This window comes from Chaetodon trifascialis, chromosome 13 (genome assembly GCF_039877785.1).
Source record: "Chaetodon trifascialis isolate fChaTrf1 chromosome 13, fChaTrf1.hap1, whole genome shotgun sequence".
In the NCBI taxonomy this organism is placed as follows: Eukaryota; Metazoa; Chordata; class Actinopteri; order Chaetodontiformes; family Chaetodontidae; genus Chaetodon; species Chaetodon trifascialis.
In genome coordinates this window covers 3,809,298-3,828,302 of record NC_092068.1, presented here as the reverse complement: position 1 = coordinate 3,828,302, position 19,005 = coordinate 3,809,298, and the positions used below count along the sequence as shown (strand labels likewise).

General features: G+C 40.6%; 1 protein-coding gene across 1 annotated transcript in view; it reads left to right on the top strand.

Moving 5' to 3' along the window:
* pdzd8 (PDZ domain containing 8) overlaps window positions 1-13,725 on the top strand; it is a 41,509-nt gene extending 27,784 nt beyond the window's left edge. The window contains exons 4-5 of the mRNA XM_070977181.1: window positions 7,705-7,867; window positions 7,966-13,725. Coding sequence (XP_070833282.1) covers window positions 7,705-7,867; window positions 7,966-10,328 — 2,526 coding nt within the window. The 3' untranslated portion in view covers window positions 10,329-13,725. The remainder of the gene's footprint in view (window positions 1-7,704; window positions 7,868-7,965) is intronic.
* Window positions 13,726-19,005: the final 5,280 nt, after the last annotated feature.

The window sequence follows — 19,005 nt, the reverse complement described above, 5'->3', positions numbered from 1 at the left end:
GAGGAGGAAGGAATAGATGTCATTTTAATGATTTTTATAAGATAATTGAGCTCTTCTGTAGAAAAACCGTGTCAGACACAAATTATTGTTCAAAGTAGAGTATTTTATAAACATCTTAAGACACGTCTGGAGGGGATCTTTAAGCAATGTATTATCTTGAAGTTCTTTGAAGCTGAATACCAAATGTAATACTGAAATTTCAATTTCATGTGATTGAAAACATTATTGCTAGTATAAAACTGCCAATATACATTTCTGTGTTATTTTGGTATTATTCTGAATACTCTAAACTGAATGTACAGTTTTCATAGCATTGTTTTTTGCTCCCATGGATGGAGCAGTGACCACTTAGAGGAGCACCAATGGGCTGCTTTAAAGAGCTAATGAACGAGAACATCCACATGACATCTGTATAGCACTGGTCTATGCGGGATAGTCTTAGAAGGAAAGACAAATGTTCGAATGCAGACCAACAACTGTCTGTGATATTGTGTCTGAGAACACGTACTAAAGAATATGCGTCACTGTTAACCAGCCTAATAAGCGGCCACGTAAACACCTGAGTAGCTACTGGCCATGCACCCCACCCCTTAGCCCACTCCACCCCCATCACCACCAGGGCTGCTAATTGGATGTGGCAGGGAATTGCTGTGCACTTGCCTCGCAGGGACTTGTACCCTATAACCATACACAAATCGATCTGACATGTGGTATTAGATTAAATTACCAAGCAGTGCAGTGACAGGGAAAAGGATTTGTTCAACCCCCACTGCCCCATCTCACACGCACCCTCCCCGACCTGCAGAAGGATGTTCAGCCAAGCAACAGGAGAAGCTGCTCTCTCCGAGTTTTTCATCAAGCCAGGGTTTCAGACCAGCCTGCAGCTAGCCACTGTTTGCTGTGCACACAGGTACACATAACATGGTTTTCACTGAAAATGAAAGGAACATTGATAGACCAACAGTAGCTTACTAACTTCAGCCACAGCAAAATGCAAATTACAGTTGGTGGCCCCCTGCAAGCTCTGTCATATTCATTAATCGTTTGTAATATGTGCCAATTTGATCAGGAGATACAGCAGACAATGTGAGGCCATACAGAGAGCAGGAAATTAAGTGAGACATATTTTTTTTTTGCATCGTCACTGACAATGTAACGTGTGCTATATGTAGCATTCGTTTCACACTGAATATAGTGCACTATTTAGTGAATACAGAATGATTCCTGACATACAAACACTATTAATCCTAGAAGGTCAAGGAGGGAAAACTCTGGAACACCTATGGATAGACAGGAGAAGACCATGGGTTGACATAACGGAACAAGTGTAGAGGATAGTGTGCCCTGAGTCGTTTGTTATGTTAGTCCTAGAAATGAAACGTGAAAAAACATGAAACATTTCTGTGTTAAGTTTCACCAGTTTATATTACAATTTTCCACAGGTTTTAAAATATGTAGAATACAATTAATAGAATCTCTTCAGTTGAATAGCAAAGCAGGGTTTTCCAGTACTAGATCTGTACTTGAGCTACAGTACATAGAACAAAACTGCAGCACAAATGCATGAGAACAATATTCAACCCAATTTAAGCATCTACACTCAAGGTGATCTTAGATTTCTGGAGAAGAGCAAGGAACCTTGTAAAGTCTATAAACTGTAAAGTTAACATTTCCAGGCCATTCAGACCTCTGATAGTTCACAGCATGGTAATGCCGGATAACGCTTAATTGTCCCCTCTGGCATTTCATTATATGTTTCAACAGTTTCTTACTCTGAGAGTGCAAGCACTGCTGACTGAATATTTAGTTTAAATACCAGACCATCAAAATGAAGACAAGATAGCATTTGATGAATAAAGCATGGTGTACTGGAGAACAGGTGTGTGAGTTCTTTCAACCTGTTGTATATTAACAAAGAATTGTACGGGTAGGGAGTCAGATTAAATAATATATTGCCATTCATCTCTCAGTCCCACATTACTTCTTTATTCCACACCCAATGTCAGTTGTTTGACCATTTCTGAAAAGCTCAAATGCTACATCTGGTCTCCAATTCAAACACAAGATTTGACAAGAATGGTGAAGGTTGCTTAACCATATTTTATGACCTTGATGGTAGTAAAATCTAGTCATTCAGGCTAATTTAGCAGTTTGTCTTTAGCGCCACCATTCAGCTATGAAATTTAAACAGGGTTAGGGTTAAAGGGTAAAAATATTCAAAAATATAAAAGTAGCAGCTTTATGTTTCATGCTGGATCTCTGCTCATATTAGCCAGGCTACTTCCCTTCCCTACTTTTTAACCATGTTTAATAGATGTATTTTTTTTTATCACAGTGAGTGTTTTATTCAGGGGATCAAAAGAAGAGTTGTCTGGGTTTTAGTCCTGGAGGTAAAGGAGGGAACTTTAAAGCAGTGATAGCTGCTATTTGAACATATTAACCTTTCATTTGTTCACTGTGGTAGTGCAGATAAAAGAGAGGCTGGATTTGCTGAAATAGATGGTGAATTACTCCATTTACATCTGGCCAGTTTGTGGTTGCTACGTTCTTTCTTTGTCTTTTCCGCTCAGAAACAAGGAACCAAGAGCTGCTTGTTGTCTTAGTCGATGTAAACAAGGTTAGTCCAGTCACTGTTGCTCAGCCCCCAGAGAGAGCTCCACTACACAGCAATTGAACTCAATTTGAATTTGCAATTTGAAGCTACTTTCTCTCAGGAAAATCAGTCAAGACGAGATTCATATTGGTCTGCAACTAACAGCTATTTTGATAAGGGATTAATGTGTTAACTACCAAGTCATTTTGGCCATGCACTGAAACCAATGTAACAATAAAAGTTTGATCAGATGTTGCGAGGCCTATGTTGCGAAGAAATAAACATTTCACTTTAGACTGTCCAGTATTCCAAAACCTCCATAATGCTGCATTAAACTCCAGTGTCTCTCTGACATAATTTCAGCTAATTAGTGTTAGCTCATTTTACAAATGTAAGTCGTCATTCAAAACCTTACTTCAGTAAAAGTACAGAAGTATTAGCTTCAAAATGACTTAAAATGCCATAAGTAAAAGTACGTAATGGTCCATGTTGGAATAATGTCTGTCATATTACTAGATTATAATGATTAATGCATTAATGTGTTCATTATTCAGTCCACTCACTCACTGGAGCTGCTATGGAAATGCATTTTTCTGTGCTTGTCTGTGGCACAAAAGCCTTAAGTGTTCATAGGCTGTTACTTGTGATGTGTAACCAATCACATAGTGTTGTGGGTGGCACACTGCATGAGACCACAGAATGGTGGCTACAGACAGAGAGAGGCTCCATTTTTAAAGGATTTCACTGGCAACTGGATAAAAAAAAAGGTTCAGATAGTCGGAAAAATGCTTAATATCGGATGTGATAATCAGCCAGACTGATAATCTGTCGACCCCTACTGTATTTTATCTCTTCCCTGGTCTTTAGAAAGTATTAGCCTGTGGCCTGTGTGTGATGATTCCCAGGACATGATTTCAATTCAATATACCTTCATTTGTCCCATAAGGGGAAATTCCAAAGTATTTCCACCATTAAAAGTGCTTCTTAAATTATACTTTGTTTGGCAATGTGCTAAATGCATTTAATTTTCTGAAAATAAGCATTTCCTGAAACAAGCTTTGTTGTTTAAAAGAGTAAATATAAAACCCAGGCTTGGACAACGTGGAATAAACCCTCAGATTTCTATCATGAAGCTAGTGCTTCTGCTGCTGGAGAGCAGTAGTCTTATCACTGGAGTTTTGTGTGCACTGACATATAATGAGGTACATATGAGTGTGTGTGACTGTGCATATATTGGTGGGTCAAGTGTGTGTGAAATGGAGATTGCCACTATTTGCACTTCAGCAGCATGGATTTGTATGCTTTCTTTTGTAGATCTATTGTGGCCACAATAGCCACAGTGCAGCCAGTGGTGCAGCTGTATACACACTGCAACTCTTTTAGTGATAGTCAGTACCCACACTCACCTTTCAGCAGTTTTCACTCAAAGGGCAAAATATCACTGTATTGAAAGTCTGTTTGTGAATCTTAAGTAGTCAAGCAGGAGCTGATCCACTCAGCACTGGCATGAGGATCTGAAGTTACCACCTGCCATGTGCCAAATGCCAGTGAAATATGTGGTGGATAACTAAGTGTGATAATCAGCCAAAATGTAATAGTAAAAAAGTCTGGGAGGATTTCGTATTTTGCTCTGTGTCATGAATCACATCTTAATATCTCCAGTGTCATTTCTGAGACTCTTTATGCTTACTTTTGTGTGTGAGGTTTACACACTTCCCCGATTATCTTGCTTAAGAAGCGTGTTAATGTCACATTTGGGGGACGGATGTTAAACTGGATTAACATCATCTGATGTTTGTTTAAGTGTGAAGGCTCCTAATTTAAAAATATATACTCCCATTTCCAACACTTAGATATGTGGTTCTTCCATTAAGGGAAATATTCATTCCATGGAAAGAACTGTCTGCGTCTATTGATGCTCTTTCTGAGGATGATTAGAATAAGGTATTTAACATAGTATGTTAAAAATACTCAAAATGCTATGCCATGCAATCAGATGTAAGATCATGTACTGGGGAGGCAGCCCAATGACTTGGTGGTTAGAATATAAACTTAGTCTTTACTTTGTTCGGTCCACCTGTACACCTGCTTGTTAATGCAAGTATGTAACATCAGTGTAATCTAGCATAAAAGACTTTGACTGTGGATTGATTGTTGGTGCCAGAGGAGGGGTTTGAGTGTCTTAGAAGCTTATCTTAGCTTATCTTTACACACAATTGTCTAAACAACAACAGAGTATACAGAGAATGGTGTGAAAACAGAAAATGTCCCGTGAGCAGCAGCTCTGTGGGAAAAACAGCTTGGCAATGAGAGATATCAGAGAAGAATGGCCAGACTGGTGCAACAGGAAGGCCCTGTGAGATTGTTGGGCTTATCAGTTGCATATTGTGGGTAAATGTGCTATTCCACTTTCAGTATCCTAGTTAATGTCCCAGATGGGGTCTGGTTTTATACAACCTTGAGATTCAGAGTGTTTGCCAGCAGAGCCTTCCTGTGCACTAAGTAATGGTCGTTGTGTGATGTGAGGCTGAATAGGCCTTTAGCCTCCACATCCTCCCCCATAACAACCTCTTGCCTCTGCAGTTTTGTTAGTCTTTCAAGAAGAGCTGTAACATGGCCAGATCAGATTAAACGTTGAGCCAGCCACACACTCACACTCACACATACACATACACATACACATACACATACTGTATACATACACATATCAAATGGTGCAACATATGTTTACAGCAAGGAAATGGTATGTACATGTCCGTAAGACAGTAAATGACATACAAACCTGTAAAAATTCATGATGTACTGCAATCATCAGGACGCAAAAACCACTCAAAGGAATAGATATGTTGTTGAATAACACATCCAAGTGATTTATGAGAATGACTTCATCAAGTTGCTCACCAGAATCATCCTCAGTTGCACAACAGTGTGACACCTGTGGCAGGGTCCGAACTTAACACCGAACTTGGTGAGCAAGTCTCAGAATGCTGTTCGCCAGGTGACAGGTAAATGTTTTTACTGTTTTGGTGTCAAATACATGTGTGCTGTGTTGGAGCTCACTCGTCTGTGGCACAGTAGCCCTCACTGTTGATTGGCTATTGCACATGACAAGAAAGCCATGCTGTCCTTCACCACTGGGTCTCATGAAGCTATGTTCAGTGCAAATGGTATTAAAATTAGAATTAATTAAATGTAAATATACAATTAAATACTTCAAAAATACTTCATATACCTTTGTAGCTTTAAGAAAGAGGGTCCCATTAACACTGCAGCATTGTTTAGTCAAGTGTAATTTTTGCTTCCTGCACTGTACTTAACACTAAAAGAATTAGCTGTACAGTACATCATCATTTATATCCAGTATATATAGATTTAGTTTTAGCCAAGACTAGTGGCTTGGTTGTTTACAAGCTATGCTATGAACATGGATCAGGACTTTCTCTCAAGCTTCAGTGAAGCTGCCCCACCCCACTCTCCTTGCCAGCTTACACAGATCATCTGCTTATTCATGGCCAGCCCTAACTCAATCACTGCCTTCCACCAGAACGGTAACAAATGACAGCAGGGGAAATTACAGTCATTCGTCTCCGTCTACCCACATCCTGTCGGCCTTCCTTTTCTGTCTTTTAAACCAGGACACCTGTATCGTCTTCATCCTCTTTCACCTGCACCTTATTTAGTTCCTTCTCTGTACCAGGAAAGATCCACCATATAGTCACAGTTAAAATTGCATGGGTTTATGTACACCATCATCAGCATAGGAGGCGCCAATGTCTTGCCACTGTACATGTACTGTGTTTTGATAGATGACCTGTCAAGCATAAAGCAGGTCACCTCCGCATCTGAACAGATGTGTTGTGGGATATGTGACTTGGACTTTGTGCAGTGGCTGTTATTAAGGGAGCTGGGGGTGGGGAGTTAATTGTAGCTCTCTCTTCTGCCAGAGAATTGCCACTTTCAGGTTGAGTCCCTCATCAAAGTGCTGGAAGCAGATGTCAGTGTTGCATTTGCAGTCAGCTTACAGTTTATTCTCATTGTTTTGTATCTGGACAAAACAGATTTGCAGTCCCTGTAGTCGTTGGCACCTTACCATGAAGAAATATACACAGTAGTAAATAAAATGGTATTTTCTTATTTATCGATTTACAAATGAGTGCCCATTGAAATTCAAAGACATACTGTCCATAAAATTAGCAAATCAGTTTGGGTTAAGCTGTTGTTTCAAATGTACTTTTAACCTTGACGAAGATGTTTAATATCTATTTTTTTGTTCTCTGAAGGCTGTGTGTGAGTACAGTATAGAAACAGTGTATGTGCCTACTTGTCTTTCTGTCAGAATTCTTTTTTCCCCTAGTTTATCACTTTTTAAGTCTTTTTACGTTAAGTTCCTTTATATTACAAAAGTGTAGTGTAATGATTTTATTGAGCCATGGTGTTAGTTTAATGGAGATCATTTAACATCCATTTGGGTTGGTTGATGCCTTGCTCAGCCAAATGCATTAGCCTACATGCAACACTTTAGAAAAACATCTTAAAAAGTTAATGATATACAGTTACTAGTAATAATTCAAAATCCACAATTTAAACATGTCACATCCCCTCTCCAGTACACTGTGCTGTATTCACCAAATGTTGATAACAATCTTATACAGCACTATGGAAACTAAGTTTACAAAACATTTCCATAGTTTTTTGAGAATACTTAATACAAAATACAATATTTACTCTGAGGATACAGAAATGTCCATATCGTAAATGACCATAAATACAGATCAGACAATATTTCAACCATTTCAAAATGCTCTTTACCAAATACAGTTTTTCGAAACACAGTATACTCAAATTTCTTCCATCTTTATGGAATGGAATGTATGTATATAACCATAAATCCATATCCATAAATAATAAGACATAAGGTTAACAGTACAGAATTTGCTGCTTTATACTGAAAAAGACATTAGATCTCTTGCCAATGACTATGAATTAATCATGGTCTTGTACAGTCCTACCACTATATTGAATCAGTAAGTTATTAGTATTTGTGGTCTATAACCACCAAATTGGTGCAGGTCTTCATTGTTCTGTTTTCTATTGTTACATGCATACATCAGACGGAGGTTATCAAGGGGCCATGTGGCAGTGTCGGGATGACATTCAGGCATGTCCCTGCCAGTGAAGGGGATGCAGTGCACGTCAGCATCGAGACGGTCACACCCAACTCCCCTGCAGCCTCGGCAGACTTGCAGAGGGGTGATCGTCTCATCGCCATTGGAGGTCTGACATGTGCTTTTTGTCAAAAATTTTGAGACTTTCATTCAGTTCTTTGTGCTACTGACAGACAACTTAATTCCTGTTCTTGTTTCTGTTGATAGGTGTCAAAGTAACATCCTCGGTTCAAGTGCCCAAACTGTTAAAGCAGGCTGGAGACAGGGTGGTGGTACTTTATGAGAGACCGGTCCGTCACCAGACTCCCTCTTTTGGAAGCCTTGGAACTCTTCAGGAAGGGTTTGGGCAACTAGAGGAAACAGGTTTTAGTTCCCAGGCAGCAGGTTATGAGGAAGACCCAGCACCTATTACCACCCTGTCTGACATATCTGACAGCAAAGACATGGACTCTGAGTTTGAAGAGTTGATTGTGGACTCCAAACCTAGCCAGACTGGTGGCCCTAACAGCAGTACCACAAATACCAGTGACATTAAGGAGGATTCCTTACTTACTGTAAACCAAAGCCCCAAAAGGACTGTGGCCAACTTGGCCTCTAAGCCCCTTGGTACCATATCACCTATCCTCAATCGCAAGTTAAACCTGGTGGGTCTCCAGTCACCACTAAAGCCCCAGCCCAAAGAATCACCAAAGCCCTCACCACATAAGACCAGTAGTGATCCAGGGGAGGGTCTGCAACGCCCCACCATCCCTCCACCACCTCCTCCTTCCCGACCCCCAGTGCCACCAAGACCTCAAATAAGGTTGACATCAGCCTCCTCAGAAACCAGTCTTTTGGATGGTGTTGATTCTGTTGCAACTACAAATGCTACTGTCCCACCTGCTGTGACTACCACCATCAGCGCATCTGAAAAATCTCCAGAAAAAGTTCTTCTCACTGGAGCCAGTGAGGACAAGACTAGCACTGAGAAGTTTTGTGTCAAACAGGCTGAGGTGAAGCAGTCTACCAGGCCAGCAGAAAGCAATGATGAGCTGCCAGTCCCTTCCACTGTGACCAGCAGCAACAAGACCGATCAAGCAAAGGACAAAGCTTCAGAGAGTTCCTGCAGCACACGAGACAGTCTAGAAGACCACTCCCTCTGGGAATCCCCAGAAACCATGTTTCGTAACCAGACAGGTCGCTGGCCCAAGGCATCTGTAGTGTTTGAGGTGGAGAGCAACCATAAGTACCTTAATGTGGCCCTGTGGTGCAAAGATCCCTTTAAGCTGGGCAGTTTGTTGTGCCTGGGCCATGTCAGCCTTCAGCTGGAGCATATAGCCCTGGAATGTATGGCCACATCTTCAGCAGAGTACCAGAGTACATTTAGGTTGGGGCCTCCAGAGCCCAGAGCTAGTGTCAGCCGCACTGCGCTACGCAGCCTCAGCACCCACAAGGGTTTCAATGAGAAGCTGTGTTACGGAGATGTTACCCTGAACTTCTGTTACTTAGCTGAGGGTGAGTTAGAGTGTCCAGGTGGGCTGGCAGAAAGGGAGCGAGAGGGGAGTCTCCATGATGAGGATCAAAGGGAGAGAGAGAGGGAGCATATTCCCTCAGCACCGCGGGATGACTTGGCCTATGGTGCCATGCAGTTAGTGGAAGTGCGTCACAACTTCCAGGACACCCAGTTCCAGAACCCCACCTGGTGTGAATACTGCAAGAAGAAGGTTTGGACCAAGGCCGCCTCTCAGTGTATGATTTGCGCCTACGTTTGCCACAAGAAATGCCAGGACAAGTGCCTCACTGAAAATCCCTTCTGTGTGGCAACGACTGAACGTCGTGGAGCTGACCCTGAAGCCAAATCCACCATAAACCGGGCCACCACTGGTCTCACACGCCATATCATCAACACCAGCTCCCGTCTGCTTAACCTCCGCCAGGTGCCCAAGACTCGGTTGGTTGAGCAGGTCGCTGATGTGGTGCCTGGAGTAGTGGAGCCCTCACCTAAGCATACCCCTAACACTTCAGACAATGAGAGCAGTGATACTGAGACCTACACCAGTGGTGCCAGCCCCTCAAAGCAGCCCACCAGCAGTGGTGGCAGCAGTAAACTTGTACGCAAGGAAGGTGGGTTGGATGACAGTGTGTTCATTGCTGTGAAGGAGATAGGCCGCGACCTGTACCGGGGGCTTCCCACAGATGAGCGATCCCAGAAGCTGGAGTTGATGCTAGACAAGCTGCAGCAGGAAATTGACCAGGAGCTGGAGCATAATAACGCTCTTCTGCTTGAGGAGAGGGAGGCCACAGATGTCCGGCGCAAGGCACTAATCAGTACTGCCCTGGCCAAGTCTGGGGAAAGACTCCAAGCCCTCACCTTGCTAATGATCCACTACCGGGCAGGCATTGAAGATCTGGAGTCAGTGGAAAGCACCTCTCCTTCAGAGCAGCAAGGCTTTAAAGGCAAAGGAGAGGCCCTGGAGGAAGATGCCCTGATGGGGACAGAGGTCTATGACAGTGACATATGCAGCCCTGTTGAGGTGCAGCTACTGGATGACATTACTGAGGAGCAAATCTGTGTGGAGGCACTCCACTAAATAAGACTACAAAAGAAAAAGAGGAAGAACAAGTGCTTTGGGCTCGGGCCTTCCAGCAAATTTATGTCCAGTTTGTTTTTTTGAGATTTTGAGGAAATTTCAGAAGTCCATTTTAAATATGGGGATGTAGGGGTCCAGTGTTTGATTCTCACTTTTTTTTTTAAACATAAAAAAGAAAGGATGGGTAAAAGAATTTCCTGGTCCATGGTAAATGGTAAATCTGTTATTGATGTTTTGATTTGCACAATGTGATGCCGTCTCCATGCTTTTGGTTTTTAAAGGGAAGCTTGAGAGCTACACTATTATCTGCCCTCAGTAGTGCTGCATGTGTATCCTCAAGTTTTGCTTTTCTGTGGCTTCAAAATGTCATTGTAAGCATTTAATTCAGTTTGCTTTCTTGTCTGTAACTGCTTTGACCCAAGGACTTTAGAAAATGTGCACATTTCTGTGGTGTACTACTCTGAATCATCTTAACTTTGGAGAAGGAAAATAATTGTTCAAAATTTGTTTGCTTTGAGTAACAAGTCCATATGAAGGATAAATATTTGAATCTATAACTGTGTGACACTACTAGGGAAATGCAGGTTTAGACAACATGTAATTTGTCTAATGACCCTGCAAGCGGTCATGCATATCTTTTGTTTTGAGCACTTTTTAATGTAATATATTTGGATTTTATAAGTTATTTACCCTAATCATAAAGCTCTTTGAGGTATCAGCAGCTGCATAATTATTAATGAACTCAAATATAATTTTGTTCTTTCTTTTGGTTTATTTGTTTATTTTGGTTAGGTGACATATGTTTGACTATGTTATAACACATATTTTCTTTTTCTTGGGAGGGTGTAAGAAGGTAATTATCCTGGATTATGATTTTGACCCATTTTTTTTATTTGTCTTCCCCAATCATATTTCGTTCATCCCATCAACTTCTAAATGTCAACTATTGCACATTGTTTACTGATCAAAAATCTCATGGTGCAATGTGAGACAGGCACATAATTGACATTTTGATTGATCTCTGAATGAATGTTACCCATGAGCTCTCGTGATGTTAAAATTTTCCAACATGTCTTTGATTTAGTGTCAGTGTACGCATGTATGAAGATGATTTCCATGCTTCAAAACTTATAATGTGATTTAGTGCCCATCATTTGCCTTCACAAGTTTTTTCTTCATGCCCAAATGAGTTTATGTTTATCTTCCCTTCTGTGTTTTGTGTACACGTAGCTTTTTGACACTGCCACACACCTTTTCATTGCAAACCATCAAGCATTAATGTAGCCTGTTACAGTGATTCTCATAACATAATCATAACCAGTTACAGCTCCAAAGTGCTATCCTGTTCATCTATCTTTTAGAGCCTCAGAGAGTCACTGGAAAAGAAGTTTTGTGAAGAGAGAATATTACTCTTTTTTCAGTGATGATGTCCTTCTCTTTAATCTAATGGTTACTTTGCCAAACAATTCCACATCACATATTTCCAACACAAGTACAATTCAGTTTTGGTTTCAGTCCATCAGAACTGTGATGATCAACAAGCTTACAGGTAGAACTCCATTTTCAGGCTGTGATGATGGTGGTCTAAATGCAGCCTAACACCTTTTTTACTTTGTCTGTGGGTTGTTAAGTGACATTTGGGGAAAAGCAGGGTCAGGGTGAAGGCCTCAGTATGCTTCAAACAGACTGCTAAGAGAAACCGAAATCTCCTGTTTAACAGTGAAAACAAGGGCCTATGTCAGTCAACTTTTGTACGTTTTCCAGACAATCCCACAGCCCACTTCATGTAGTAAGCAGGTGTACAGAGTTGCAAAACTTCAGTTTCTCTCTACGATCTTCTCTCTCTCTCTCTCTTTCTCTCTCTCTCTCTCTCTCTCTCTCTCTCTCTCTCTCTCTCTCTCTCTCTCTCTCTCTCTCCACGCAACTTTTTCCATCATTATTCCTGTAAACAACTATGCATAGAACAACCATGAATGCTTTGAATGAGACATTGTTCGTAAGTGTGAGACAGAGGTCTTTGAGAGAAATCAGGAAGTCGATGGGACAGGAGCGGCTGTGATAGTCCAACCCTTGAGTTTAGCTATTCGTAACAAATAAACATTCTTGCCATTAGGTGTGTTGGATGACACGTTGTGCAAACTAGTTGAAGCACACTGTGGGCTTAAACTCAAGTGTTTCCAACCGTGGTAGCACCGGAGACCATTTTTAGATCAGCATTTTTGTGGACCAGTCAACCCTAACCCTTCACGACTGAAATAAAGCATATGTTCTGACATTAAGTAGGTCAACAAACACATTAGGACTTTTCTCTCCCTAAAGAAACGTTTAAGCTCATGCAGATACGTGGGTATGTGGGTTATGCACTTGTATTCTGATGACCTGCTTTAAACATTACTCTCCTGTTTTAATTGTGGGAAGGAGCGATGAGGAAAGCTGCACCATGGTCAAGGTACCTGCCAAATAGCCTATGATGTTATATAAATAATATTAATTCTGTGACCTTATACCAGTACCTGGGTTGGAGCCACTGCTTTATTGCTAGGATTACTCTTTTCTTGAGACATCTTTAGATTTTCTTACATGAAGTACAAAATCCAAGCTGATGGCACATTCAACAAATACGAAAATAACAATACGTCACCCAAAACGTATTGAATGTTGAACGTAGTTGAGTTAGCAAAGGGCAGATTTTTAGCATTGGTCTAAGGTCTTTGGCCACGAGAAGTAATAAGTGAGACTCAGAGGAGGTAAAGGTGCATTTCCTGTTCTTTTCTGTGTAATAGATATGTTGCTCATGTAGATATTGGCTTACTGGCTGCTATACTTGTCAATCTCTCTCAATCTCTGTGTGTCCATATTTTTTGTGCAATATTTTTGTAGGAAATTAAGCTGATAATCAGGAATGAATCCCCACATCTGTGATTTCTCTTCTTTTCTCTTTAAAATGTGTAGTTTGTGTGTCCATCTGTCTGGTAATGTAACCTGAGGGTTTTGGGGGGACTAATGAGATCCTGAGAGAAGTTCAATCTCTGTTAACCCCTCTTTAGGCCTGACAAGCACTGCTTTTTCTGCTGCTGCTGTTACAATACGCTCTTCCACAGAACTCACCCCCCATCTGTCTGGTAATGTAACCTGAGGGTTTTTTGGCCTGAGAAGCACTGTTTTTGCTGCTGCTGCTGCTGATGCTGCTGTTGTTACAGTGTGCTCTTCCACTTCCACAGAATCCCCCTCCCCCCCTCAGCCCTAACCTTTGAAACTGCACTTACAATATATTCATCGGGTCAAGATGGTGTTTGTCTCTTTTTGTGTATGTGAGGGATGTTGTACACAGTTTTCAAGAAGGCTCATGTGATGAAGCTTTATTGTACATAACCTGAATAAACAAGCTCAATGAATTCCCATCACTCTGCTTTGTGGTTTATTTGGTTCACACACTTTGAAAGTAGACAACTAGACAACCACTGAATCTAAACTAAATGATTTACAACAAAAATGTTTATCAACACACAAAGAAAACAAGCCTATACTTTCAATGACAGTCAGCAGATGGTTATTTTTCCAATAATTTCACAATGTCTTCATCAGCAGAAATGTTCACACTGATGACAACACCATCTGCAGCGAGACTGAAAGCTCTGGAAAATAAACTCGGGTGAAACTTGAGGGGGTTTTTTGGGTCAAACTACAGTATTTAGTTTTTTAGCACCACCATAATAAACATTCAATGAACAAAGCAATATTTTTCATAATGTGAACAAATCCCATCATTGACCAAATGAACAATGCATTTCCCAGAGTTCAGACTGAAAACAGCACTGTGTAATAAGAACACATGGGGCTTTGTTGCTTCAGGTAATGACGAGACAATGGTACGACCCAGGAGACCGAGTAATATATGGGTTTGAAGCCAAAACACTGCACAGTGGGTTATAATACTATGAGGAAGGAGGAAGGAAGGACACATTCTAAAGGCAGTCCTATTGTCACCCTGGATATGACTTTCAGGACTCACCATGCACCTCCTCTGTGGCTATTTTGCTCCATCAGTATCAATTACAGCACCAGTGTACTCTACTCAATCCTCCACTGTGATGGTCAAATAGCTTCTGACGTTACGAATATGGAGGGCTGTGACCATTTTACCGGCATTTTCCAAAGCCGGTGATCAGTGGCTGTGGACAAATCTAAAAGTAGTACTGTCATGTTTAAAATTTTTAGAGGCATGCACAGGGCCTCTGCTATGGTAACAATTGCATTATTGCAGAGGTTTGTAGGTGTGCACACGTTTGTTGAAGTGAACCATGCAGCAGGCCACGAATGATCTTACATGACTGTCTGATGTCCTGAAAACTGTCTGTTGCACTCATCCTCAAACCTATTCCTTTCATCTAAGACGAGAATCTTTGAAAGTAGCTCAACTTTCAGTGGGACTTGTTGACAGAAAAAATATTGGTGAAGCTTCCCCGTATATGCATTGCTGTAAGAACCACAGTTGTCTGGTTTCTCAGTGAAGAGGGAAAGGAGGGGAGGTATTGTGTGAGCATCTGCAAAGTAATTGAAGCCCAGTGTTGAGATAGACAGGCTGATTACAGTGTGTCTTCTCCCACATTTCCCCATCATAGCAACTAATTCTGCTGTCTTCCACCATCCAAAGCAGGCAGTCATGTCAGTTCTTCTGTGAGTAAGCTGAAAAGCATGCACATTCTGAGCTGTTTTATAATTTCATTGTATATATACATGCTATTCCTTTCTTCGTTCCAACCTGTCATGTCAGTAATGTGAAACAGGATTAGCGCCAACAGTGGTCTGAATTCTCTGTGTTTAAATGCACCAAAAAGTAATGGCTCCGAAAATCCATCTGTCTCTATAGTCTGTTTCCATGTTGTCATTTTTGAAGAGGAACCTGGTTTTTCAAAGTATACCACATTTAATGAGGGTATTAAACGCAAGACAAAGCGAAACAGGTGAGTGACATCCAGCCTGTGACATACATGTGAGAAGGCTCACTGATATGGGCACTGAATGTTTGCAGTCAATTTTGGATTAACACAAACTCCAAAAAATATTACTGTCCACTAACAACTAAAACAATTGATGCAAAGAAGAGGACTATTTCACATTGTGTTATTCCTACTCAGACTAGCAAATCTCATGATTTTCACATTTCTAGTTGAACTGCTCTGGTTTTGTATAAACATGATATGATTTTACCACAAATATCCAGTACAGTTTTTCACAGCCCATCAGCAAGTGTTGAGCAAGGCTATGTCCCAAAAATAGATTATTTTTATTTTATGTATAGATTATAATTTTATTTTTCCCACTGCCTTTGGTGTTGTTTACCATTGTTCAGTATTTGTCATTTCCAGCCATGAGTAGCTCCTTATTTCATGATGGAACAACAACATTCATTATGTTGGCCCTCACTATCTTATTGTTTCTGCTTTAGGACCTAGCATAGTGCTATGTTCCATGTAGCAACAGGGCTAAGACCAATAATCCTCAGATGTGTGTAATAGCTACTTTTTTTTTTACTGCTCAATACCTTTGCAGTCTAACATCATAAAGTCCCCCTGAGATTAAACCACTGAGATTATTTAAAGACAGACACATCTTTCAAATGGTAGCAATCGTCAAACAGAAAATCCATTGCATTGAGTGCCCTATTACTGTCTGTTTAAGTCAAGAAAGCATGTGACGTCCAGTTGTTGAAAAGTTTCATTACTTTTTGTACAGCAACTGCATCAACAATTTAAGTCATGGTAAACACATAAAGTATGATGTAAATACTTGTGAAAAAGATGCTGATTTACATATCAGTACTGATTTTCTTATCAGTGGTTTTAACAATGATGATTGGTGAAAAGAGTTGGTCTTGTCATTTGTTTTCCCAAAGCCATTGCACAAAAGTTAGATGTTAGACTGGAGAACATGATCAACACCCTTAGCCTTGACCAAGTGTAATCTCTGAGAACAAGAGGCTCAACTTGACTGGTTGGCAGAGGCATTCGATCATGAGGTCTGAACATTAAACACAGACACAGAACTCTTAATAGTACCTTTACTTAAAGGAATAGTTCAACATCTTTGGAAATATGCTTATTCACTGCCTTACTGGGAGTTAGATGAGAAGATTGATACTACTTTCGTGCAGTATTTATGGCAAATATGTAACTGTAACCGACCTTTTCCACAGCTGACATCTCAGCTTGTCATAATGAGGGAACCACAGGTGTAAGTAATGACATAATGATGGCTCAGAGAAAAAACACAGAAAGTGCAAAGAAAGCCAAGAAACAGCGACACGTCCCCCACTCAGCTGCTGGTGGATAGATGCACTGAGCTGTCAATCAAAATGCAGTTTACTTCTGCTGCCACAGAAGCTTCAAGTGAGTGTAAAATACATGCAAATAATGAGCTGGAAATTACAATTAGTTACAATAAGAATAGGACAGGTGTTGTTATGATTTTGTACCAGATCCAGGTCACAGTTCATGTATTTGAACTTTGCCCTGTACACTATCTGTCTCTTACTGCTAGTGATCCTGCTTCTCACAAGGGGTTCAATGTTTCACAGACAAAATGGATGGGAGCCTGTTGCTCCACCTGGCTCACTGCTTCCTGTGTGTTTCTACCCTCAGTTCCGCAAAGAAGGCCACTGCAGTGAAGCAGTGTGCACAATATCAAGACCCTTGAGCTGGATAATATACATGGAATACAGTGATTATTAACATTGTAAATACAACCTGTGCTTTTTTGACAAAATGAAAATGGACTTTCGTAAACAGCCGTCTCTGTATTTAGCTATATTTTGGATATTAGTAAAACTGCAATTGTATTACTACATACAGCAATTTGTTAAAGAAGTTTCAATGCATTTTTTTCTTATTCACAATTGAAACCCATGCATCCATCCAACTGCTGGAATTTAATCTGACTGTGGTTGCTTTCATCCATGAGCGAGCTATAAACTTTTCAAGGTCAGTTTTTAAAGCTCATACAGGCAATATCTGATTCTTGAAACAGAGTGCTGTGGTACTGAATCACACAGAGGAATTCTCAGCCTTTGAGTGCGTTACACTTGGTGTAAACCCCCCATTAGTAATATCACAGTAGGTGTTTTGGACAGCTGATTAATGCACCTGCAGTGACATCACTGATTAAGGTGTAGCCAAACGTTTGAATCCACAGATAATAGTGAAATAGCAGACCAGCATTTAAAATCACAAGATGATTCTCAATCGAAATGAATTTGATTTAATGGAGTCATTGTAATCATTGGATCTTGTCTCAGGGGAAATGAAATCTGTTTGAATCTTTTGCTTTGATGTTCACCAAAGTTCCTCTTTGGTGAACATCAACACACAAATTTGCTTCACTGACGAATAGCAGACCATCTCGACAGTGGTGACTTTTGAGGTTGGAGAATGGAGAGTCCAACACAGAAGAAGCTATCATATTATCATGTGTGATGCATCATCTTCCTTTATGTAGCCCTGCTGTGCTGGAATATAAAACAAAGAAGACATGGTTTGTAGACTTAGACAGCATCTAAGCATAATGCTGCATTGGATGCATGCCTGTTGAGGAAATGGTATTATCATATCAAATGTGAAATGCAACCATTACTAGCAATGAAAGGCCCACAGCAAATATGAAGTTATTATGAAAGACTGTGTGGAAACATTTAGTTTATTTAAATGGGCAATTTTCAAACTTTATTAATACTGGGTTTGTCCTGTAATAGTAAATTGTGAAAGTATAAATATGGTGTGAACCCTTTTTCTTCCAGAGGGTTGGATATGTTTTCATTCTCCATGGAAACAGGGCATAAGGTTTCTATATCGATTTCTCAGCAGGAGTATCAAAGGGAAGGTGACGTGTTTCTTTTTGACCTCACAGCTATTATTCTCAGTCACTATTCAAATATTGGCCTAGTCCCCAGTAATACCTGTGAATATGGCCTGTACGAACAAACAAAAGCTGGTCAATAATGAAGGTAAAGGGGAAGAATAATATTCAGGTGGGTCACCCACCACATATTCACATCTAGCAAAATGTTCTAATCATACAACAGAGCCATGTCACTTTTTCCACGAGGATATTAAATTACTCTCAGTAACAGCAGTTTAACATCGACATGGTACACTGTTAACATGAAAAGCCTAACAATAAAGGGATGGCTGGAAGACATTTCATGTGAAAACTCTGCAGGAAATGTGGTTGTTTCATTTATTTGTTGGTGTTTATCGCTATATAACCTGATGGCTGGGTACAGCAGTGCTCTACGATTTTCGGTGGGCCTTCTTTTAGGAGGCTTAAATAAGTTTTGCTGTTGACCCTGTGCACAGTGTTGCTCTGCCTCCATATCAGTACTCCTGTATACGTCACCAAACTGGGGGCATGCCAGCTGCCATCTACAGTACCTTTAACATCGATTGAGAAAATGTAGAAGTGAATATAGCCAGTATTTCTGTTGAGTGTTGTACTGACGGAATTCGTGTTGGGGAAATGTGCTTGTTGTCTTGATATAATGAATACATGAAGACAACATATGTTAAAGGATGTTTTGAATTAGCATTAACTGGGGAACAGCAGACATTAGGAATACAGCATGTCTCTATAACCCTGTCAGGCCTGGTTCTCCCTGCCACTGAGGTAAAAAAGGCCACTAGTT